The 25781-nt window shown below is 50.6% G+C and overlaps 2 protein-coding genes and 1 non-coding gene across 3 annotated transcripts; 2 read left to right on the top strand and 1 right to left on the bottom strand.

Moving 5' to 3' along the window:
• Window positions 1-460: 460 nt before the first annotated feature.
• LOC117862302 (small nucleolar RNA Z247) lies at window positions 461-599 on the bottom strand. The gene has a single exon (XR_004641955.1). It is a non-coding gene; the product is annotated as a small nucleolar RNA Z247 (small nucleolar RNA).
• Window positions 600-17983: 17384 nt separating this feature from the next.
• On the top strand, window positions 17984-18761 carry LOC117861615 (uncharacterized). Its single transcript, XM_034745188.2, has one exon. It carries the CDS (start codon window positions 18408-18410, stop codon window positions 18651-18653), a length of 246 nt encoding a protein of 81 aa, XP_034601079.1. The 5' UTR covers window positions 17984-18407; the 3' UTR covers window positions 18654-18761.
• A 1075-nt stretch (window positions 18762-19836) lies between these two features.
• Window positions 19837-20536, top strand: LOC117861621 (uncharacterized). Its single transcript, XM_034745194.2, has one exon. The coding sequence runs from the start codon at window positions 19983-19985 to the stop codon at window positions 20256-20258; it is 276 nt and encodes a 91-aa protein (XP_034601085.1). The 5' UTR covers window positions 19837-19982; the 3' UTR covers window positions 20259-20536.
• Window positions 20537-25781: the final 5245 nt, after the last annotated feature.

Below are 25781 nucleotides of genomic sequence, written 5' to 3'. Positions count from 1 at the left end.
CATGTTTGATCTCCATACCTGCACCACTTGTTGTATGAATGTGCTCGCCTCCCTTGTACTTGTCGTAGAAGGAGGGCTTCTCTAGCTCACTTGTGACGTGATCCGTAGCTCCAGTGTCAGTATACCAATTGGTATCCACACTGTAGGTGTTGTTGTAGGCAGCAGCAACAAGGCGCTCGTCGGGGACGTAGGTATAATCATAGCGATGCCAACAATCAGAGGCGAGGTGACCCTTCTTGAAGCAGACTTGGCAGAGCAGGCAACTATCATTGGAGCTTCCATATGAGTGATGCTGATGCTGATTGGTACGTGGCTGGTTCTGGTTGCCACGTCCACGGCCAAAGCCGCCATGTCACCACGCCAAGGGCCACGCCACTGCCACGACCTCCAGATGAGCCGCGGCCACCCTTGTTGATGTTGTTGACAGAGGATTCCGAGCCATCTTGGAGTTCAAGTCGATTCTTGAAACTGAGCATCTGGGAGTAGAGCTCAGTAACCGAGATCGGTTCCACCCTTGTGATGAGCACCGACACCACAGGATTGAATTCTAAATCCAACCCGTTGACGATGTACGTGATGAGTTCTTCATCATCTAGCGGCTTTCCAAAGGCCACCATCTCATCTGCAAACCCTTTAATCTTGGCATAGTATTCAGTAATGTGGCGGATCCACTTCGGATTAGCTTGATTAAACATGGTTAAGTCGCCTAACACGCGACACTCATGCCTTAGCCAAGTTAACACGAAGTGCCGTCGGATTTCATCCGATTTAACCACTTGAACAGGACCGAGTTAGCAAACTCACACGAAGGTGAGCGGTTCCAGAGAATACAACAAGTCCACTGAGTTAACAAATTGGCCATTTTAGTTCAACAACGAAACAATATCAGAGTTTTACAAGATGCAAAATAAAGAGACAGAAAGTACAAGAAACAAGCGGAAGCTACTTCGTCGGGGTCGGACATCCCTGGTGAGGCCAACCAGGACGTCAGTGATCCCTCTCCTCGCTGTCCGAGGAGGGATCCCACTCGACCGTCCAACCCGGAGGGAGTTGGGGCGGCCAAGTGCCAACAGGAGAAGGCTCAGGAGCAGCGACTTCACCTGAAAAGAAAAGCCACAAACAAGGCTGAGCTGCTAAGCTCAACAAGACTTAACCGACAGGGAGTAAACTTACTCCACCACTTCTAGACATGCAGGGCTCTTTGGCTGAGGGGTTTGTTTGCCAAAAGCACTATGTGGATCCCTAATTTCAAAGTTTTAGCCCAGATTCTAAGTTCATTATCCGGTCTAAGTGAGCAACTTACTCCAAGCAAACATAGAACCAACCAAAAGGGTATGTAACATCATCAAGACCATGTCATCATCAGATTTCATTATTACTCAGGGTAGCATAGCGATCAAGCAGTCTCAAACTGTGAGACGCAGACGAATCGATTCGAGTTCTTTAACCATGCATGGTGAACCTAACATCACGACATCCGCGCACCACCGAGGGTCGCTTCATGTGTAGGCCTTCCCCGTCAATTCCCTAACCTGTGTTGCGCCCATTTCCTTTGGTGCAAGGTTCCACAGACCCGGCCTCTGCCGTTCTGTGACCACGCTTGCCACCACGTGCGGCCGCAGGGGAACTCCGTTCCAAGGATAATGGGGCGACCGCTCACGTCTAGGTTCAATCCGGTACTAGGCTTCCTCATCCCATACTGAGTATGAGGTTAGTACTTTCAAACACTTGATCACGAACACCACCACTGTTGGCCTTAGCAAGTTCCATAGACAGACGGGGCGAACAGCCGACCACCAAAGAGTTAACCAAAATCCTGCCCCGTCCATCGTCCTTATAGTTGTGACAGGAGGAGAACAATCAACTCCTACAACTCGCGAGTGACAGGAAATCACTCGACTTTTACCGCTTCCTATTTAAGCAAAGCATCTACTCAGTCCAACAGCTAGTGTCCAGCTCAAGGGATCTAAGTTATGTATCTAGGGTTGCAAACAGCTCCTATACGTAAATGCACAAACAAGATGAAGAAGGCATGCGCAAGTTTGGGAAAAACTGGGTTCATGCTCCGGGGCTTGCCTTCAAGAGAGGAAGGGAACGGGTCTTCTGCTGGGGTGGCTTCGGCTTCTGGAAGCGGGAGCTCGGCTACAGCTTCGTCTTCTGGCACCGGGTACAGCTCGTAGAAGCCGTCGGCGAGATGTAGCTCTACACAGATGCAATGCAAGGGTTAGCACTTTAGACGGTTACTTCAACAGTAACACTTGCAAGTTTTAGCCCAGAAACTGGTAGCAAAGCTACGGAAAAAGGTGGGAAAGTGTACTTGGGTTGGTGGAGATCACGATATAAGGGTCGGATGGAAAGAAACTTGTGACTTGACCCTTAGGCTAGAGGAATAGCTGTACTGGGGGTCCTCAGACTTAATGCAGAGAAGTCCCCGGTTTTACACATGCACCCTCGGGTCAAGGAAAAAGGATACAGCCAAGCCCTCGGGCGAGGCGGGGAAAGGGTTGGCGAAACAGATACAGTCGGGCGGACAGACAGGGTCGGACGAGGTAGACAAGGAGTCGGCAGCTTACCTTCGGCTTGCAGGTGAAACTTGGGGTTGGGAAGGAGCAGACTTGGGCGGAAGGATGGAAGCACTAAGACTTGGGCTACGGCGATGCCCAGCGGTACTCCGGCGGTGGTGGTGCTTCTTGTGGACCCAAGCAAGCTCCAGCACAGCGCGGGGGAGCAAGCGACTGGGTGGATTGAAAAGGGCGGGTGTTGAGCAGAGAGGAGAGTTCCTCAGGAACTTGGGTGGTAGCTCTCGAGCACGAAACAGGGAGCAAGGCGGGAAGGCAGCGATGGCGAAGGGAATTCCGGCGGGGCTCTGGCATCCCCTTTTATAGCTGCGCGGAAGAGAGAGAGGGAGGGCTGGAGCAGCACGAAGATCGGAAAGAGGCAATGAAGTGCGCTGCCGGGGCGGCGATTGAGTAGCTAGGCGGCGGAGCAGGACTTCGGGGATGATGCCGTCGGCCATTGGGCACTGGAGACAGGGCGGCGCAGGCGCGGTTTTGCCGGTGGTTGAGGTTGGGCGGAGGCGGGCGTCGTCGTGCGGCGGATTTGATGGATGTGACCAGGGGAACGGCGCTTGGAACTAGGGCGCACAGGTGAGAAGACAGGCGGGTTGCGGTTGCGCGGGCGAGCGCGAAGCAACATTCTGTCGGGGCGCAGATCTGGCAGAGCGAGAAAGGAGCTGTCGTGGCCGGGGCCGGGGTTGGCGGAGGAGGAATTCTCGCGTAGCGCATCTGGGGTGGCGCGATGGTGGAGAGGCGGTGGAAAAGACGGGCGGCATCAGGCCTTGCGGCCGGGGGTCTGGCAAGGTGATGATGGGCGTGAGCTGCGAGATGCTGCAGAAAGGGTTGCAGGGGGCTTCCGCTGCGATTGGGGAAGGGGGCGCGGATATCCATCCGGTCGCGGCTGGCGACGGGGCAGAGCGGCGGGTGTCGGAGGAAACGAGCCACGCGGCGGAGAAACTCTGAAGCGGGCATGCCACTCGAGTGCGTCTGTCACGGGAGATCTGGGAGAAAGATTTTGTGGGTCCACCGGTCACTCTCGGTTGGTCCACTGCTCAGATTGAAAAGAGGCACTGTGGGAAGACTTAGAAGGATGCGGCGGTATGGGTTGGGGTCGGCAGGGGTCGGAGCTGGAAACCGGCGGAAGAGGTCGGATACTCAGGGGTTGGGATCGGGACTGGGTTGAGCACTTAAACTCGGGAAAGCTGAGACAGGGAAAAAGGGACTCAGATTAAGATTTAACTCGAGAGATTTGGGGTCGGTCGTCACAGCCTACCCCCCTTAAAAGGAATCTCGTCCCGAGATTCAGGTGTAAGAGTAACCAGTGGGGGTGCACAGTCCTTACATCCTTGACAAGAAAGAAAACCTTGGAAGTGCTTGTTCAAATACTCTTCTGTTTCCCATGTTGCTTCATCCTCTATGTGGTTGTTCCATAGGATCTTGTACATTTTTACCACTTGGCGTCGGGTGCGCCTCTCCTTACGGTCAAGAACTTTGGCCGGGTACTCAGCATAGGTCAGGTTAGGTTCGATTTGAAATTGTTCTTGCTCTACTATCTCGGTTGGGATTTGGACACATTTCTTCAGTTGAGACACATGGAAAACATCATGTATGGCTGAGAGCTGTTCTGGGAGTCAGATCCGATAAGCAACAGGTCCACAAATTTCCACAATCTCATAAGGGCCAATGTAACGGGGAGCCAATTTTCCCTTTACTCCATACCGTTGCACTCCTTTGGTCGGGGAGACTCGAAGATACACATGATCACCAACATCGAATTGCAGGGGTCTTCTTCTTCTGTCGGAGTAACTCTTCTGTCGAGATTGGACAGCCTTGAGATTTGCTTGAATCACCTTTACTTGTTCTTCTGCTTCTACCACTAGATCAGGACCATAGGTTTGTCTTTCTCCAGTTTGTGACCAATTCAAAGGTGTCCGACATCTCCGGCCATATAAGGCTTCAAACGGTGCCATCTTCAAACTGGTCTGGTAGCTATTGTTATAGGAGAACTCTGCCAATGGCAAGCACTTGTCCCAATTTTTGTCATAATGGATGACACAAGCTCTCAATATGTCTTCAAGGATCTGATTGACCCTTTCGGTTTGACCATCGGTTTGGGAATGATAGATTGAGCTACGGATGAGCTTGGTGCCCATGGATGCTTGTAGCTGTTCCCAAAAGCGTGCTACAAACTGAACCCCTCGATCAGAGATGATCGTCCTAGGCACACCGTGCAAGGAAACAATGCGGTCAAGGTACAACTCCGCATACTTCTTGGTCGTATAGGTGGTGTGGACAGGAAGGAAGTGGGCAGATTTGGTTAGGCGGTCCACAATTACCCAGATGGAGTCATGTCGCTGCGATGTAAGAGGTAGTCCAACAATGAAGTCCATGCTGATGTCTTCCCATTTCCAAGAGGGAATAGGTAGGGGCTGCAGGGTACCTGCTACCTTTAGATGGCTGGCCTTGACACGTTGGCAGCTGTCACATTCTGAAACATAACGGGCAATTTCTGGTTTCATTCCACTCCACCAGAAGATCTGACGGAGATCATGATACATCTTATTGCTGCCAGGATGGATTGAGAATTTGGAGAGGTGAGCTTCATCTAGGATTTGCTTCCTCAGATTGGCGTCGGCTGGTACAACAAGTCAGGTTCCATAATACACCTTCCCAGTCTCATCCTGTCGGAAATGCTTATACCCTTCATCCTTCAATGAAATCTTCCTGGTGATCCGCCTTACTTCCTCATTCTCTAACTGGGCTGACCCAATTTGATCTTCTAAAACAGACTCCAGAGATACGTGGCCGAGGGTTTCATGGGAAATAATTTCCAAACTGAATTTTCCCATCTCATGACACAGAGTCTCGGTGAAGGTTGTTGCCGACAAGCAGTTGCAAAAGGTCTTGCGGCTAAGAGCATCGGCCACCACGTTGGCCTTGCCGGGGTGATAGTGCACTTCCAAATCATAGTCCTTTATCAACTCCAACCATCTTCGTTGGCGCATGTTGAGGTCGGCTTGAGTGAAGATGTACTTGAGGCTCTTGTGGTCGGTGTAGATGTTGTAGTGAGTGCCCATCAGATAGTGTCTCCATATTTTTAAGGTATGAATCACTCCTGCCAACTCAAGATCATGGGTCGGATAGTTTAGCTCATGAGGTCGTAACGCCCGTGAGGTATAGGCAATGGCTCGGTTGTCTTGCATAAGAACACACCCAAGTCCAATGCCAGAGGCGTCACAGTACATGTCAAATGGCCTAGAGGGGTCGGGTTGAGCCAAAACCGGGGTTGTGGTAAGCAAGTGCTTCAGGGTCTTGAAGGCTTCGTCACACTTGTCGTTCCACACAAATCTGACCTCTTTCTTTAGCAGTTCTGTCATCGGCTTAGCTATCTTGGAGAAGTCTGGTATGAAACGCCGATAGTAGCCTGCTAGTCCAAGAAAACTTCGGATCTGGTGCCCTGAGGTGGGCGGCTTCAAGTCCATGACTTCCTGTACCTTGCTAGGGTCGACGGCTATGCCATTCCGAGAGATAGTGTGTCCCAAGAACTTGACACTATCTAACCAGAATTCACACTTGGAGAACTTGGCATAGAGCTGATGATCTCTCAACCGTCGGAGAACCACATGGAGATGATTGGCGTGTTCTTCTTCGTCCTTCGAGTACACTAGGATATCATCAATGAACACCACCACAAACTTGTCCAGCTCGGGCATGAACACTGAATTCATGAGATACATGAAATAGGCGGGTGCATTGGTGAGTCCAAAAGACATGACTAGGTACTCGTAGAGTCCATATCTTGTGGAGAAGGCTGTTTTGGGGATGTTGCACGGTCGGATCTTGATTTGGTGATAACCGGAATGAAGATCGATCTTGGAGAACACTCTTGCTCCAGCTAACTGATCAAACAGAACATCAATGCGGGGAAGTGGGTACTTGTTCTTGACAGTCACCGCATTGAGGGGTCGGTAGTCCACACACATACGTAGACTCCCGTCCTTCTTCTTCACAAACAGGGCTGGGCAACCCCAGGGTGATGTACTGGGTCGGATGAAGCCTTTTTCTAACAGGTCATGCAACTGGGTCTTCAACTCGGCCAGCTCAGCAGGTGGCATCCGATAGGGTCTCTTGGATATCGAAGTGGTGCCGGGGATCAACTCTATGGAAAACTCCACATCTCTATCGGGTGGCATGCCGGGCAAGTCTTTTGCAAACATATCCGGGTACTCACAGACAACTGGAAGGCTTTCTAGCCGGGCTTCCGATAGAGGGTACGCACAAGGAAGTGCGGACTTAGGGTGTTTCAAGGGTAGGGTACAACTGCCATGAAAGGGTGAGTTGATGTGGAGAGTTCGGGCAGCTGCATCTAGGACCACTTGGTGTCTGGTCATCCAATCCATCCCAAGGATGATATCTATTCCTTTCAGGTCAAGGATGATGAGATTTTCCTTGAAAAGAGTTTGGCCTAGCGGGATAGGTACAAGGGTAACGATCTGGTCTGAGGCTATCTTCCTTCCAGGAGTGGAGATCACATATGACCCTTTTGTGTGACCGACACTCAGCTCACATCTTTCTCTAGTCTTACTCCTGATGAAGCTATGGGAGGCTCCCGAATCAAACAAGACAACAACAGTTTGATTTAAGACAAGGAAAGTACCCGTCATCACTGGCGCACCTTCAGGGAGTTCGGTCAAGCTGGTGTAGTTGAGCCGTCCTTGGCGAACTTGTACCTTGGGCCTTCTTCCCCTGTTCGTCATGGAGTTCTGGCCAGGCTGCTGATTTCTGTTCCTAGGGCAGTCCTTAGCGAAATGCCCTTCATTGCCGCAGGTGAAGCAGCGGTTACCAGTTGCAGGGCGTGGTGGTGGTGGTAGGGTCGGCCGGGGTGCCTGTGGTTGGAAGCCAGGAAAACGTGGTACTGCCGCTGGTGGGGGTCGGGCAACCCATCTTCCCGACGGCTGGGGTCGGCTGGGCGCCTGTGGTGGAACCATCCTGAACCTTCGAGCGGGCGGGCTCGGAAATGCTACGGAGGCCTTTCTCTTCTGGTCGGCTTTGAGAGCCTGCATGCAATCCTCTTGGGAGATAGCCAGATTCACCAACTCGTTGTAGGTATCCACCTTAATGGGGTTCAACCTCTCTCTGAGCTCCAAGCTTAGACCTCTGCGGAATCTGTCCCGCTTCTTCTCGTCTGTGTCCGCATGATAGCCGGCATAACGGCACAGGTCATTGAAAGCTTGGGCGTAGTGCAGGACATCTCGGTTTCCCTGGGTAAGAGCCAGGAATACATTGAGCTTGCGCTCCAGGAGACCTTCCGGAATGTGATGCCCTTTGAACGCGGTCTTGAACTCGTTCCAGCTGACGATATGGTCGGCCGGCAACATAGCATGATAGTGATCCCACCAAAGCCTGGCGGAGCCACGCAATTGTTGAGCTGCAAACCGGGCCTTGCTACGGTCAGGGCACGGGGCGGTGAGGAGCTCAAACTTGGAATCGATTGTGCGAACCCAGGCGTCGGCGTCGAGCGGGTCTTGCGTCTTCTGGAATAAAGGGGGCTGCGTCCCCAAGAAATCCTCATAGCGAGCAACATGAGGCGGGTGCTGAGCCCTTCCCCCATGGGGCTGCTGCTGTTGTCCTTGTACAAGATGCCTCAGCAGCTTGGTTTGAGCCGCTAAGATCGCCTCCAGCGGAGACGGGGGCGGGGGCGGGGGAAGATCCTGTCTTTGCTCGCTGCTGCTGGGCACAGAGCCGGATCTGGTGCGATGCGCCATCTGCAAGAGTTAACATTCCATTAATTCCATAACCTCAGAAGTATTCCAAGCAGATGGGAACGCGCATGTTAAATCCTCAAGTGCGACTCTTGCCACAATGCAACACAACACAGCTTCATAAAGGAGATACACACTTCCTCTGCCATCTCAGTTAACAACTATCTTAGTTCTGCACACGGCTTCGGGCGAACCGCAACCATATCCCAGGAGTTCAATATATATCCGATCTGAGGCCAAGGGGTCGGACTTAAGCGAAACAGCACAAGAGGGGTCGGGTGAAGCGATCTGCCCAGAAAGGGTCGGGTGAAGCAAACCGCACAGGAAGGGGTCGGGCGAGGCAGAGAAGCGCCTCTAGGGGTCGTGCGCGTCCAACCTTGCGACCCGGGGTCGGCCAAACTTTGGACAGACCCACAGAAAACGGGTGTGTGGTCACAGCACAAACTCACACAGTCTGGCATCCAAACGTGTTGCGAAAGAGTCAAAGGTCAAGCTAAGATCTGATTTCAACTGAGATCATTACATTGCTGGCCTTCAAACACAGGAGGAAGTACTCAACTCGAGGCTAACCTATTTACATGACTATCCAAAATTTAGGTTGCCGAGGAGTACAACAAAAGAATTGGTTCCCTATAACTCTCCATCTACGAGGGAACACTGTGGGTTGGAGAAGGGGCATCGCCATCCTCAATGTCCATGCTGGATGCTCCCACGACCTCCTCAGGGTCTTCCTGCTCTTCCAACTGCATTTGAAGGGCGTGCATGTCGTCGAGCTCGGCGTGGTGCTCGTGCAGATGAGCGTTAGCAACTGCTAGCTCCATCTCTACTTCCATCTTCTCTTCTGACAGCTCAATCATGCCATCCACCAGATCTATCACTTCTCCCTCGAGTTTGGAGATTCGGTCTTGCATGTCGTGGATTTGGATGCCTCTCTGGATGAGTTGATAGGTTTGTCCCACCAGGTCTCTCTTGGCGGCATTGAAGTGTCCTTGGGTGTCCACGGCGATCCGAGCCAAGATCGCCATGGCTCGGCCTTGAAGCTCGATCAGCCGATACAAGGCTGACATGCATCTGACTATGGTGGAGATGGTGACCAGCGAGTGGGATGTGGCCAACACCTCTATGTTGTTGACGCGATCAAGCCATGCCGGGTTTAGCCGATCCCTGGCGGGAAACAAGCCGACTGGGTCCAAGGTGACCTCCAGCGGGTGCAGCTGAAAGAACTGGGTGAGGAGTTGTAGAGCAGCTGACTCCCATGTATCTTCCAGGGCGTGTCCGTATGTCGAGACTCCAAGCTGGGGCCACTCAGGCCGCACAGGAGGCGGAGGTACCACCGCCTGCACGTTGCACCTCTGTACGCCGTGCTCCAGGTACATCCATCCCATGTACAAAGGCGGGGACTGATACCCGAACCACCTCAAGGTGTCCCATAGAATAGCGGGAAAACCTTCGAAGTGTAAGCACATCGAGTGGGAGAAGCCATCGACGCCGTACAGAACGTGTCCGAGGGCGGCCATCTGGAACCAAGAACTAGAACATCATGAGATAGAATTTCTAAGAAGAAAAAGGGGTCGGACAGAAAAGTACTCGGGTTTGACCGAGCACAAGCTGGAAGAAACTAGAAATCCTTAGAACCGAAGGAGAGCTTTTCCCAAGGCAAGGTTGCTTTAGGGATGGTGGTTTCACAGATTTCAGTTGATGACGCATGCACGGCCTACCTCGTTTTTCAACCAAAACAACTGCCAAAACTTGGACTTACGCAGTTAGTACCGGTGGCAAGGCAACCAGTACGTCTCTCCCTATAATATCTAGTCGGGTTCTAGTAGCGTCTTCTAAGCGAACGCGGTTAGTGTACCTGCAGAAAACACAACCTCATGAACCTTTCGTGCCAGCACCCACGAAAGCATTCCCAAACATTACTGTTCACTATAGGAACGGCACCCATGCGTTCAAGGCTGCATGGACAGCACAATCAACCTTGGAAATAGGCCCCCTTTGAATGGAACCGTATAACCCTTCGCATACTCGTGATGCGGAATCAGCGCACGTATAATAGACGTGGGCGAACAACCGTGATGATAGGCTCGTTGAAATCGAACAATACCATCCTTCGTATGAATCAACACACAGAACCTGCGCACGTATGATAAACGTGGGCGAAACAACCGTGAGGATAGGGTCCTTTGAATAGACTCCCTATCAACCCTCGCATACTCGTGATGCGGACTCGGCACACGTATGATACACGTGGCGAAGTGCTGGAAGGTTAGCAAGATAACCAAATAAGTATTAGCCACCAAAAAAAACAACCCCAAAATCCCCTATGGCCTCTTGTACTAGGGTCATCCTTAACGATCGTACGAGATTTTTGAAAATTTTTCTTTGCAACTTTTATTTAAAAAAAAGAAGTGTTTAGGGCCTATTGTGTTCTCTGTCTTGCTAAACCAGCTCTGATACCAGCTGTGGCGGATCCACTTCGGATTAGCTTGATTAAACATGGTTAAGTCGCCTAACACGCGACACTCATGCCTTAGCCAAGTTAACACGAAGTGCCGTCGGATTTCATCCGATTTAACCACTTGAACAGGACCGAGTTAGCAAACTCACACGAAGGTGAGCGGTTCCAGAGAATACAACAAGTCCACTGAGTTAACAAATTGGCCATTTTAGTTCAACAACGAAACAATATCAGAGTTTTACAAGATGCAAAATAAAGAGACAGAAAGTACAAGAAACAAGCGGAAGCTACTTCGTCGGGGTCGGACATCCCTGGTGAGGCCAACCAGGACGTCAGTGATCCCTCTCCTCGCTGTCCGAGGAGGGATCCCACTCGACCGTCCAACCCGGAGGGAGTTGGGGCGGCCAAGTGCCAACAGGAGAAGGCTCAGGAGCAGCGACTTCACCTGAAAAGAAAAGCCACAAACAAGGCTGAGCTGCTAAGCTCAACAAGACTTAACCGACAGGGAGTAAACTTACTCCACCACTTCTAGACATGCAGGGCTCTTTGGCTGAGGGGTTTGTTTGCCAAAAGCACTATGTGGATCCCTAATTTCAAAGTTTTAGCCCAGATTCTAAGTTCATTATCCGGTCTAAGTGAGCAACTTACTCTAAGCAAATATAGAACCAACCAAAAGGGTATGTAACATCATCAAGACCATGTCATCATCAGATTTCATTATTACTCAGGGTAGCATAGCGATCAAGCAGTCTCAAACTGTGAGAGGCAGACGAATCGATTCGAGTTCTTTAACCATGCATCGTGAACCTAACCTCACGACATCCGCGCACCACCGAGGGTCGCTTCATGTGTCGGCCTTCCCCGTCAATTCCCTAACCCGTGTCGGGCCCATTTCCTTTGGTGCAAGGTTCCACAGACCCGGCCTCTGCCGTTCTGTGACCACGCTTGCCACCACGTGCGGCCGCAGGGGAACTCCGTTCCAAGGACAATGGGGTGACCGCTCACGTCTAGGTTTAATCCGGTACTAGGCTTCCTCATCCCATACTGAGTATGAGGTTAGTACTTTCAAACACTTGATCACGAACACCACCACTGTTGGCCTTAGCAAGTTCCATAGACAGACGGGGCGAACAGCCGACCACCAAAGAGTTAACCAAAACCCTGCCCCGTCCATCGTCCTTATAGTTGTGACAGGAGGAGAACAACCAACTCCTACAACTCACGAGTGACAGGAAATCACTCAACTTTTATCGCTTCCTATTTAAGCAAAGCATCTACTCGGTCCAACAGCTAGTGTCCAGCTCAAGGGATCCAAGTTATGTATCTAGGGTTGCAAACAGCTCCTATACGTAAATGCACAAACAAGATGAAGAAGGCATGCGCAAGTTTGGGAAAAACTGGGTTCATGCTTCGGGGCTTGCCTTCAAGCGAGGAAGGGAACGGGTCTTCTGCTGGGGCGGCTTCGGCTTCTGGAAGCGGGAGCTCGGCTACAGCTTCGTCTTCTGGCGCCGGGTACAGCTCGTAGAAGCCGTCGGCGAGATGCAGCTCTACACGGATGCAATGCAAGGGTTAGCACTTTAGACGGTTACTTCAACAGTAACACTTGCAAGTTTTAGCCCAGAAACTGATAGCAAAGCTACGGAAAAAGGTGGGAAAGTGTACTTGGGTTGGTGGAGATCACGATATAAGGGTCGGATGGGAAGAAACTTGTGACCTGACCCTTAGGCTAGAGAAATAGCTGTACTGGGGGTCCTCAGACTTAATGCAGAGAAGTCCCCGGTTTTACACATACACCCTCGGGTCAAGGAAAAAGGATACAGCCGAGCCCTCGGGCGAGGCGGGGAAAGGGTCGGCGAAACAGATAGGGTCGGGCGGACAGACAGAGTCGGACGAGGTGGACAAGGGGTCGGCAGCTTACCTTCGACTCGCAGGTGAAACTTGGGGTTGAGAAGGAGCAGACTTGGGCGGAAGGATGGAAGCACTAAGACTTGGGCAACGGCGATGCCCAGCGGTGCTCCGGCGGTGGTGGTGCTTCTTGTGGACCCAAGCAAGCTCCAGCACAGCGTGGGGGAGCAAGCGACTGGGTGGATTGAAAAGGGCGGGTGTTGAGCGGAGAGGAGAGTTCCTCAGGAACTTGGGTGGTAGCTCTCAAGCACGAAACAGGGAGCAAGGCGGGAGGGCAGCGATGGCGAAGGGAATTCCGGCGGGGCTCTGGCATCCCCTTTTATAGCTGCGCGGAAGAGAGAGAGAGGGGGGCTGGAGCAGCACAAAGATCGGAAAGAGATGATGGAGGGCGCTGCCGGGGCGGCGATTGAGCAGCTGGGCGGCGGAGCAGGACTTCGGGGATGATGCCGTCAGCCATTGGGCACTGGAGACAGGGTGGCGCAGGCGCGGTTTTGCCAGTGGTTGAGGTTGGGCGGAGGCGGGCGTCGTCGTGCGGCGGATTTGATGGATGTGACCAGGGGAACGGCGCTTGGAACTAGGGCGCACAGGTGAGAAGACAGGCGGGTTGCGGTTGCGCGGGCGAGCGCGAAGCAACATTCTGTCGGGGCGCAGATCTGGCAGGGCGAGAAAGGAGCTGTCATGGCCGGGGCCGGGGTTGGCGGAGGAGGAATCATCGCGTAGCGCATCTGGGGTGGCGCGACGGTGGAGAGGCGGCGGAAAAGACGGGCGGCATCGGGCCTTGCGGCTGGGGGTCCGGCGAGGTGATGATGGGCGCAAGCTGCGAGATGCTGCAGAAAGGGTTGCAGGGGGCTTCCGCTGCGATTGGGGAAGGGGGCGCGGATATCCATCCGGTCGCGGCCGGCGACGGGGCGGAGCGGCGGGTGTCAGAGGAAATGAGCCACGCGGCGGAGAAACTCTGAAGCGGGCATGCCACTCGAGTGCGTCTGTCGCGGGAGATCTGGGAGAAAGATTTTGTGGGTCCACCGGTCAGTCTCGGTTGGTCCACTGCTCAGATTGAAAAGAGGCACTGTGGGAAGACTTAGAAGGATGCGGCGGTATGGGTTGGGGTCGGTAGGGGTCGGAGCTGGAAACCGGCGGAAGGGGTCAGATACTCAGGGGTCGGGATCGGGACTGGGTTGAGCACTTAAACTCGGGAAAGCTGAGACAGGGAAAAAGGGACTCAGATTAAGATTTAACTCGAGAGATTTGGGGTCGGTCGTCATAAGTAATTGACAATGTACCTTTCTTTGTGGTTGTCAATGCCAGGTGCACATTCACTGATCGAGCCCTAGTTTGGATGGTAAACATGCTCTCAACTTCTTGACATGCCTGCGTTGTCGTATTCGCGGCAGCGATCTACGTGAGTGCATCCTTCCCCATGCTTGAAAAGATGAGCCCAAGAACCTACTGTCCCGGGCATACCATTCTTCATATGCCGGATTCGGCACCTTGGCGATCTTGCCATCAGGTAGCTTGTCGTCGATCTCAGATGGAGGAGCACCAGTCTTGCCGGTGATGTAGCCTTCCATCTGCACGCCAGTATGGCGGTGAGCACCTGCGCCTTCCAGAGCGCATAGTTGCTCTCGCTCAGCTTTTGTGTAATCTGAACGCCAAGCATGGGATTGGAGACACTTGAGCTTGACGCCATGGATCTAATTCTAAGCTCTGATTACCATGAAAGATAACAGAGGTGCTTGAACTGCATGGAACATCGCCCCAGAGCCAAGGGTGCGACGGTTTCGTATTAATATGTTGTGCACAATCTGCACAGAGGAAATTACAATATATAGGGCCTCTAGGAGATATATTTGGCCAAACCAATCTACAAACATATATTTGTTACAACAGCTTAACCAAAACTACAACAACTACTCGGCCAAAGATATCTCACCAGATTTCCTGTTTCGATTACATTCAAACTCTTATCTCTAACACGTCGAACCACAAGCACGCCATCGCCGCTGCACCGCGAGCTTGTGTCACCTCGCCACGGCCCCGCCTTGCTACCCGTGTTGCCTTGACCTCCGACGAGCCCCACGGTGAGCCATCCAAGCCGTCGCCTTTCTCCCCTTTAGCCTGCCTGAGTGTCGTGCCATCGAGCTGGCGAGCCACCGTTGACTGTGTTGCCCGACCGTCGAGCCGCGTACATGTTCCTGCTGTACAACCTGCTGGGTTGCAGCATGCTGTCGCCCTCGCCGCGGACAAGGCCATGCCTTTGCCCCGCGTGCACCCGAGCCGGAGCACCGCGTGAGCCGCCGCCTCTTGTCTTTGTTACCTGCCTGACCGGCCGTTGCGCCGCCATGGATCGCCGTCGCCGAGCCCTCGCTTTACAGCTTGCCTGAGCCGTGCCTTCGCGCCGGTCGTTTTCCTGCAGAATCCGAACGCCACGGGCGTGGTGCGAGCCACTGCCCCACGAGCTCGCCACCTCGCCGACCGCGGCCAGGGAGCACCCTGGACCCGCGTGCCACTTGCCTGCGCTCGTGCAACCCAGGACCGCCGCGCCGCCGTCCTTTTTGCAGTTGTCGTCGCCTTGTTCTCTGCTTGCATTGATGTGTCAAGTCGCGTGCGTCCATCCCAGCAAGGCCGAGCCTTTGCTTCGGCCGTGGCCTGCTAGCCTCGCTGCGCTGCTGCCTTACCCATGCGGCCATGCCTAGACCCCTGGACACACCGGTGCCCATGCTCTGGAGCGGCAACGCACGCCCGAACGACGCAGGCTACTGAGGTCTTTCGTCGAGCACCTTGTGTGCAAGCTGAAGCCCAGTTCACAGATCGGACCACAACAGCCTAGCCACACCGGTTCCAAGTCTGCCACACCAGATCGAATAGGAAGCTGCCACGTGGCCTTAGTTTCCCTTCTTTTTCGGAATTAGTTAAAACCCAGAAATTGTTTTACATCATTGAAAATTCATAATAAATCAACCGTAGTTTAGAAAAATATGAAACCAGTTTCATTATTTTTCTAAAATCGTAGAGCACCAGTTAGGGTAGTGTTTGGGGTTATTTGATCCTTTATTGCTCTTCATTTGGAGTTCATTTGCTATTAGAATATCGTTATTTATTTATAATCCGCATAATAGGATTCCCGGAACACCCCGGACTACTTCAATGACCTCGGACGACTTCGACTATGTTGAAGTGGAGGAGAGGGACAATGCTCTAGGTCCACGCTCATCTCGATTTGAATTCCTATTAGGCATTGCAAGTAGAAATGCTAGCGCTTTACTTTATCGCATGGATGATTGCTATAAACCCCTACACAGCCTTAATTTTATATCTGTTATCCTTGCCAACCCACTACTCCACTTTAAAAGATATGCTATGCTGTGCTTGCATGTGTTGGGATTATATGTGCTTTTAAACCTCTTGGCGTGAGTTCTTGGTTGGGGAAAACTTGGAGAGTTTCGAACCCCCGGCTGGAGTGAGCAAACATTAATTGACCTTAGGGTCGGGGTTTGGGAGGTGATCTTGGACACCTCCTATGGGTACAGGTTATGGATTAGTTGAGATTGTGATGATATTGGATTTGAGGAGTTGGGCGGCCATGCCTGTAATGGGTGACGATTGGCGAACCACTTGGTGGATACGCATTTGGGGACTTGCTTGCTCTGGTCTAGTATGTATCAGTGGAACTATGATTTGCGGGAATTTGTCGAACGTGCACGCCACTTACCTATTATGAGGGGGGTTCCAGCCATTCCCTAGCTAGGGGGTACCAACTCTGCAGGAGTCGTGTGTTAGGATTGGGTCGTTCTGGGCATGCCCAGGCTGTTTCAGGATGCCCGAGACCTAGCTATTCTAGCCCGTAGTTTCTGAGTCCCTCGACACCATGTTTATGGCTGGAGGTTCACAGTCCCGGGCCGTTCGGTTCGTCTGAATGGGTCCAATTCCGGGAATGCAGGATGGTACCATTCCGGCTAGAGAGTCTTGGTTGTGGGCTGTGTCTCAAGACAGCGGCCATCGTCTGCAGCCCGAGTGGGTCCAGGTGTACACACTCTGCAGAGTTAAAACTATACGTATAACCACATCCTCGGTCATGGACACTCCTACATTCTGTTACACTCCTACATTCTGTTACATTGATTATGTTTTGGGATTTCTATCTCCCCCTCTTCTAAAACTATAGGATGGGTTGAGAGCTACTAGTTCAGGAGTAGGATCCGGCGTTGGCCGTTGAGATGGGAAGGGTGGTAGCTTTCCCATCAACTCGCGAGGAGACATGGAGGTGAGATTGAAACGGAGGCCTGTATAGGACAGCTGTGGTGTTGTGATATAGTTGGGATGATGAAGATTTATTCTTTCATTTCCTGTAGCTGCATAGGAAACCCAAGACAATACTCCTTGATATTTTGTTATACTAGTATATAGGCCACCTTAAAACTTGCCATATACGGATGGTGACATGGACATGTCCCACTTCCTTGGGACAGTTCATGGGTTGCAGATTTAGTCTTGGAGCTCGAGTTGATCCTGCTAGTTAAAGGGGTTGTGTTGCTTCGCTCAAGGATGCCTGTGGTGAAGACCGGAGATGAAGACTTGAAGCCTTAGCTACTGCTACGCAGGACTTCTACCTGTTGTTTAGCCCAAGGAGCTTGTAATATACTTGTACTCCAAGTTATTTCAGATGTAAATATTCAATATTGAACTTTGATTTCGTTGTATGGAAATGATATTCTATTGAGACGAATTGTGTACGTGATAGCTACTATCACAAGGATACACAAGGGTACAGGGAGTCGGATTCATGGAAATGAGAATCCGGTTCGTTTGAAGTACGTGTTAACAAGCTGGCCACGCTTCCCTTTTCTTTTCAAAGTTTGAGCGATGGGGACACCCGTCCAGGCATCCAGCCTTCCTGCCTGCCATTTTGCTGGGGTCAGGCGGTCAGCATAACCGATCTCGATCGTTACTAGTGCCGAACGAGCTGCACTGCTGATTGTTCAGACTGCAGCGCTCGCACCCACCGTAGCCTATCACGCCGGGCAGGATTCCACAACTTGTTTCACAGGGCCTAGTTCTCCTTCTCCCCCACCGTCTTCTCCATGAGTGCTCCATCAACTGTAGCCACATTTTATTTAAAAGTAAATTAGTTGACTGGTCAAACAACTAATTAAATCCCAGACCAAAGTTTTTGAATTCTCCAAAATTCATCCATTTTGGTGGCATTCAAAATTTTTCATATTTTGGGTTCACCGAAAGGGGGGAAGAAAGGAGAAGGAAAAAAAAAAGGACTCAGCAGGTTGCTTGTGCAACGCACACGCACGCCCACCCACCGTTGACCCTTGGAGAAGAAGTTGCTCACGATCTCCTCCTCATCTGCCTGCCTACCACTGGGATTATTGAAACCGCGTGAGTCCGTTGCAAGTGATAACGACTTGCAAAGTAAGTTAGCGCTCGGAAGCATGGCCACTGCACATCACATATTCACATCGATCACGGAACTGAACGACCTGACTATTCCCTTCTTTCTTGAACCCTTGTCCAAGAAACGAAACGAGATCGAGTAGATGCTTCAGCTCGAAAGCAAGCCAGACTCTACCTAATTGCAAGTATATGTATATATACACAAATCATCTCTGCTGCCATCGAATTGAGCTCTCACATCACTGACTCTAGCCTCGTGCTAGATTTGTTAGCTCATCAGACTGGTAGCGGCCGGGGCGTGTGTGTCGTGATCTGCGCTAAGAAGCCATGGGTTGCTTGCTGCGGCGGCTGTTCCCGTTCCTGGCCGGCGCGGCCGTCGGCGTGTACGCGGCGCAGAACTACAAGGTGCCCAACGTCCGCGGCCTCGTCGACCGCGGCGTCGACGCCGCCAGGCGATACGAGGAGACCTACCGCAAGAAGCCCTCTTCTGCGGGCGACGCCGCCGGTGGGAGCGGGAGCGGCAGGACGAAGAAGAGGGTGGTGCAGGTGGACATTGACGACGACGAACAGTAGCTAGCTGTAGCTTAATTACCAAAGATGTGGTGCAGTGTTGTACTATATGTAGTGTGTGGGAATAATTGGGTATTTTGGTGAATGAAGATTTCATTTCTTTGTTCTGCACGCGCCATGTTGAACTGGATGTGAATTAACAGATTTGTGAATTAACAGTTAGACGAACCGGGTTCCTCCCAACTCCCAATTTCACACAACCCATGCATCTCTCTGTTTTGCCACCCTTGCCATGGCATGAATTAAAACTGGGTAGATGTTTAATTTTCCCAAAAGTTATATGTCGATGGTCGATAGATAGCTTTGCTCATTATTGAATAATAAATCAAGAATTAAAGATTGTTATCGATCTCAAGAAAACTAGCCCATCTAGCACTTTTCATGTCTTTCTCATCACCATCATCGGTATCCAATCACGAGCGCAAAAGGTGAATAGAATTAATTTCTTTTCTTGATATTTTTCCGAGACGTCTCACTGCAAGAGTTGTTTTCCCTGTACAGTTATCCGCGAGTGGCTGACATTTTTAGTATTATTTAGTATTTTTCCTAACAAATTGGCTAACAATTTTACTACAAGAGTATAATTTATATGTCTGTCAACAATTCAATTTTCAACGAAACACCTCCTTCCCAATCTCTTTCTTACCTCATCATGAATACCAAGAAACCATTGACTTCTTTGTATATAAAAATCTATGGCGAAAATCTGCTGGTTTTGTAGTTCCTAACAAATCACACTTACCATTTAATGTATAATCACTCACAGGAAAAAAAATTACTCTTAAATCTTAATAATCAGGACATGTACACATGTCATGTGCAGTGTTGTATGGAAAGTCGGTGAAGCTGTGGTGGATGAAGCCTTTGGTAGTAGCAGTTTTGGGTTGTAGTGAAAACAAATTAAGCTTTTGAGATCATTTGGTTTGATTTGATTTGTACAGCATGATTTCTGTTTGGACCCTTCCATTCGAATTCCACGTATCTAGGAAGAAGAAGACGTGCAGGTTATTTCGTATCCACTGGTGTCCATGAAAGCATACGGACAATAGTTCTTTCTTGAACCCCTGTCCAAGAAATGGAACCGGCTGCGAGTGCTTCCTGTCACGTCATGGCAAGCCAACCCAACCTTTGAGTAAGAGTATATAAAGCACCCGGTTCTCTCCTCCATCACTCACTCACTGGCACTGCCACTGGTGTTGCGATACAGTAGTCAATGACTAGGAGCTGAAGACAGGTGCTTCGAGAAATTAACACAAGGATTAGTAGTCGATCGGTTGGTGCCATTACCTGGCTAAGGAACTAGAAGTAGTAGCTGAGATTTGAGAAGGCAAGATGTTTTGCCTGGGCCGGCGTCTGTTCCCGTTCCTGTTGGGCACGGCGGTGGGCGCGTACGTGGCGCAGAACTACAAGGTGCCAAACCTCCGCGGCCTCGCCGAGCGCGGCGTCCACGACGCCAGGCGCTACGAGGAGGCCTACCGCAAGAAGACGCCGGGCTGCGGCGGCGGTTCTGATGACGCCGGCGGCGCTGCTGCTGGGTCGTCGACCGGCGGCGGCAGGAAGAAGAAGGCCGCCGTCGCGCGGGTCGACATGGACGACGACGACGAGTAGAGGTAGCTTGTGATCGAACCTCAAGAGTATGTGTGTCAGCAACCCAGCATCACCCCAACTGCGCGCTCGGGGACGGACGATGCTTTGTATCAGGTTTCGTTAACTTGCTACGGCTAGTGTCTACTTCTTCCGTTCAAAATTGTATAAAATGATCTACAATTTCAAACGAATGAAGTATTTGTGTATATACTGTGGGTTTTATATGTGTGTATAAGTTGGACCGATAATTATATGTAAGCATTCTGCATTCATGCGCCTAGTTGATTTGTTCTCAGACAGATTCGATCTTCTTTCGGAGAAGGGAGCTGGGAGTGTTGACATTTTTTTTTCTTCTGATGCGCAGAAGAGCTGTCGTGCTGGGCCAAAAAAAACTGAATTGGGCTTAGTTGATTTCCTAGATATCTCTCGTGCTCCTTTGTGCGCGCAAGAGGTTGTATGCTGGGCCGAAACTAAACTGGACTTAATTGAGTTGATGGATATCTCTTGTTGGGCCACTGAACACAGATGGATTAAAAGGAAAAGTTTCTGAATTCATGGCAGGACAAACTCCTTCAACCAGAAACAGAAGGGAGAGAGAAGAGTTTAGCACTGATTCCATTGGATTTCTTTAGATACAAAGTTATACAAAACAGCACCCACGTGAGCACAAGCACGTGCACGGACTGCACGATATAGCACATGGAAAGAGGATTCACTTGGGCATCTTCACGTGGGTATCTGCATCTACCGCTGCGGATCGCTGTTCGCAGAGCCAGCCACAAAATGTTTGACACTAATTAGGAGTATTAAACATAGGCTAATTACAAAATCAATCTCACAACCTCTAGGCTAAATCGCAAGACGAATCTATTAAGCCTGATTAGTTCATGATTTGACAATATGGTGCTACAGTAAACATTCGCTAATGATGGATTAATTAGACTTAATAGATTCGTCTCGCGATTTAGCTTAGGGATTCTGCAATTAGTTTTGTAATTAGCTTATATTTAGTCCTTCTACTTAGCATCTGAATATCCGATGTGACACGGATTAAACTTTAGCTCCGATCGAACCCCCCCCCCCCCCCCCCCGAATGCCTCCCTCCCCTCACGGGGGCCATGGCTGAATCGGGAGCAGGGGTGACAGTGACACAGGGCATCTGCGGGTTCGGTTCCGCGGTCGGCGTGCAACCGCAGCCGCGGGTTCGTAAAAAATTAAAAAAATAAAAAAACGCACGATCCGGGATGGGTCTCTGAAAATTCTCAGCCGCAATCCTATCCGCCTCCGATGATAATCCATCCCGGGCGGTGGTGGGCGGCGGCGGCGGACCACCGGCGGCATCGCTGCTCATGGGCCGCCGCTTGTAGCTACCTGCCTAGCTAGATAGCGGCGGGTCGGAGTCGGAGCTCGACGCACCACAGCAAACCACCCCGCGCGCGGAAAGGCTACCTAGCTCGACCACCGCTGGCCGGTGCGCGTCACGTCACGCATCGCCTTCTTTACCAGCGGTCGGATAGCGCTAGCAGCTTTGTTTTCTGCCGCCGACCACCCTACGCCACCCGTTTGCTTTGCATTCCGGCCTCGGACCCATCCTCCTTTTTTTTCTTGGGGGACAACTTGCATCCCTAGGTAGGTTGGTCACTTGCTCGTAGGTTCCGCGTACGTGCGTGTTCCTTTCTTCCGTGAGAATCGACGATCGGGGGCAACGCTGATGGACCATTAATTGATCTCAGTACGGGGCCGTTTGATTCCTCTAACTTATTTTTAGCGCCTGTCATATCAAATGTTTAGATACTAATTAGGAGTATTAAACGTAGATTATTTATAAAATTTATTACACAGCTGGAGGCTAAACAGCGAGACGAATCTATTAAGCCTAATTAGTTCATGATTTGACAATGTGCTGCTACAGTAAACATTTGCTAATGCTGGATTAATTAGGCTTAATAGATTCATCTCATCGTTTAGCCTCCATCTGTGCAATTAGTTTTATAATTAACTCATATTTAGTCCTCCTAATTAGCCTCCGAATATTCGATATGACACGGACTAAACTTTAGCTCGAGGAACCAAACGCCCCACATCACCTTGCACTTTTGTCGAGTCTTTGGCTTTTGTTGCGCAATTCTATGGCCCAGGTAACCTTAGGGGGTGTTTGGATACCCCATGCTAAAGTTTAGCACATGTCACATCGGATGTTTGGATGCTAATTAGGAGTATTAAACATAGAATAATTACAAAACTAATTGCACAGATGGAGTCTAATTCGCGAGATGAATCTATTAAGCCTAATTAGTCCATGATTTGACAATGTAGTGCTACAGTAACCATTTGCTAATGATGGATTAATTAGGCTTAATAGATTCATCTCGCGAAATAGCATAGGGGTTCTGCAATTAGTTTTATAATTAGCTCATATTTAGTCCTCCTAATTAGCATCCGAACATCCGATGTGACACTGCTAAAGTTTAGCACCTAGTATCCAAATACCCCTAATCAGCCTGCAGATGTTACTATTCTAGCCGTAACAAGTAAGTGAAGTATTCAAGATTCATGACAGATTTTGTTTTTTAGATAATTCTATGATTTACCATCCAGTTGAAAAGGAAGAACCTTATGGTCTCTGTTAATTCTAAGTCGTGGCTACGGGACAACCTTGTAAATTTACAGGAATCCGCGGTGGCCAATTCTTAACACCGCCGTAGCACGTACCAAAGCCGTTGTTGCCTATTTTGGCAGCTAAAACGCAGGTTTATCTATTTTAAGCAGTTGTATGTGTATTGCCATCGTAACGACGACCTCGATACACCATTGGTGGAAGAAAAGTAGAAGAATCATAGATAAAGAAGGAAGATCTCTTTTAGATGGCCTCATTAAATACTTCTGGTGGAATATTTGGAAAGAGCGCAATAGAAGAACCTTCCACAAGAGAGCAAATCAATCAAAGAAGCGGCTTACCTCACCAAAGAGGATTTCCAACAATTCCGTGGCTTACCTCACCAAAGAGGATTTTCAACAATTCCAGTTGGTGACACACACCTCAGGACAGCTTACGCTCTAGTTGTTGTGTCTTCTGTTTTCTTCTTTTTCTTCCGCTCTTTGGTAGGCGCGAGTTGTGGGCTCTTCTGAGCCCGGTCGAGTTGTTGTTGTCATCGTCATTGTTTGTTCTGTTTTTGTTTCCCTTTTCTCCTTCTAATAAAATTTCGGCATAGCTCTTGCTGTCCGTTTAAAAAAAATATGGGTATTGCCATATTGTAATTATTAGTAGGATTCGGAATTCCGACTGGAGTCGTCGAAATCGGCAAAATTCGAATATACCATGTGATAAAAAACCGTTCAAATTAAATTTGAATTCAGGGTCAACGTTTTGTCGAAATTAAATTTTGTCTGATTTCTTTATCTTCAGATTCTACTGGCCTCCTCTGAAGTTTTGACTGAAAATGGTAGGCCAAACACTGGTAATTAACGAGCAACACCTCTTGATATGACTACTTTTATCAAATGCATAATGTACATGACTGATCCCACCAGGTTCTGGACTTGGTGGGTCTATGTGCTTCCTCAACACTTTCAGATGATGCGCGCGCGCACCCTTCTCCGTGCGTGGAACGCATTTTCACATACGTATGCTCCTAAAAATTAGTCCCAGTTCCCAGGCGGCCGGCTTTTGCTCTGGATCGTGCCTTTACGCGACCAAGCTAAGCAACATCAGTATCGTCCCTCGTCAGCTGCACGATGAGCCGGAGTGCCGCCACCTCAAGCAGCAGGGCTGCAGGCTATCGTGCTCTCTACTTGCTCTGTTAACGATGGGCACAAGGACAACCAATGCGGAAAAGCTGCAGACGGAGCGAATTGAAGGTGACCTCCATGGATCGGAAGGCGCCCAGCCACGAGCATCCTATATCTGCTCTCGATCGGTTTCTTTAACCATTGGGTCGAGATCATCCAAGAATCAAAAGCGGCAAAACTGGCTGATCTGAGATCGACGTCCGGATCAGAAAACGGGCGCTCAATCACTCCGCACCAGCTGCCTCGCTGGTGGCCACACGCAAAGTCCGCTCCTTTTCTAAAAGTTGTAGCGTTCGTCATGATCGATCGACCATGGCCGCCACCACCAAGAACGCACTAGCTAGCATAGAATATTACACAGCGACGACGCAACCAAACACATTCGGACAATCGGTCATAGTGTCCTACTCTATGTATCAACATTATATGCAAGTAGAAAGATTGATAGCAGCTGTTTCTGGAATGCGGCCACAGATCATAATAATCCATTTCATCATGTCAGCGTACGTGTGCTTGGTTTCTCCCGTGCAATGATCGCGAAAATAGGAAAGTTTGGTTGGTTGTATGGATGAATACTGCAATCCCAAAACAGATGTTTGGTTGGTTGCATAGGGTCGTGCAGACAACCAAAACGCTCTCTCATGCAAGAAAAACCAAGCACACCCGTACTGATTTTTTCTGTTGTGTAGCCGTGGCCTCATTTCACTGTAGAGACTGACCGAGAGGGAGCATCAGAGAGGCTTCAAAACAGGCCGGTGCAGTTGGATCTTGGATGCACTATAACGTGACGGACTATTCGTACGTCGTCCTTGGGTTCGTTCATCAGCGGGCCGATCCAACCGAGAACTAACAGCCAACCATGCAAAGGCAAGAACGGTGATGACAAGAACAGGAGAATATGTTGCGAAGCTCGATGGCTCCCGGTCACAACATGTTTTCGAAAGCTCGACAAGGACACCATGGAGGATCGGATAGGAGCTGGCTGCGTGCACAGCCACTAGTCGCGGATGAAAATAAACCCCGCTCGCGAGTCGCTACCTTTTGGTTCTTGGCTGGGCGTCGATCCATCTGTACCTGCTGCCATGTAGCTGCCCACTTGTTTTGCTCGTATACACATATATCCAAGTATTCAGTCCAAATCGAAGGATCAAAAGAAGGCTTGGCTGAGCTCGACCGACGGATCAAAAAACGCGAGCTGAATCACCCTGTCCCAAAACCGTCTGCTGCATGCCGAATTTAACCAAGTGGCCACCGATGCTAGCGGCGGCTTCTCCGGTCGGTGGCCACGTCCTCCTCCACCCGCCGGCCGGTAGTGTTCGCCCTGCATGCCCACGTCAGCGTGGTCGACGACAGCCCGAGAAACGAAGGCCAAGTTCACCTCTAGCTAGCTGGCCCGGCCAACGAGGCTCTTTTGCTTCTTCTTCTTCTTCTCCGGTCAAGTCGCCACGTAACGTTACCTTCCCCAATCACCATCGACGCCTGCCAGGTCACCACGAGCTAGAAAGCGCTAGCAAGCACGCGCACCCCACATCGCTCCATCGTATCGATCCTACAGTAGGATGCACAGGAGGCAACCATCACCGACAGCGACATGATATTACGTGGCAGTTAACAACTAGCCCATTATCTGCAAGAACATATGGAGAAGAGAACCGACAGCAGCAACACGTTCCGCGCAAATCCGATCGTGCGTTATCTGAAAGCGGGATGAAACAGAGATCGACGAGCGCGTGTACGCGCGAGCGAGCCTTGCAA

This window comes from Setaria viridis, chromosome 6 (genome assembly GCF_005286985.2).
Source record: "Setaria viridis chromosome 6, Setaria_viridis_v4.0, whole genome shotgun sequence".
Lineage (NCBI taxonomy): Eukaryota > Viridiplantae > Streptophyta > Magnoliopsida > Poales > Poaceae > Setaria > Setaria viridis.
The sequence above is the reverse complement of the archived record's forward strand: the minus strand, read 5'-3'. Positions and strand labels throughout refer to the sequence as shown.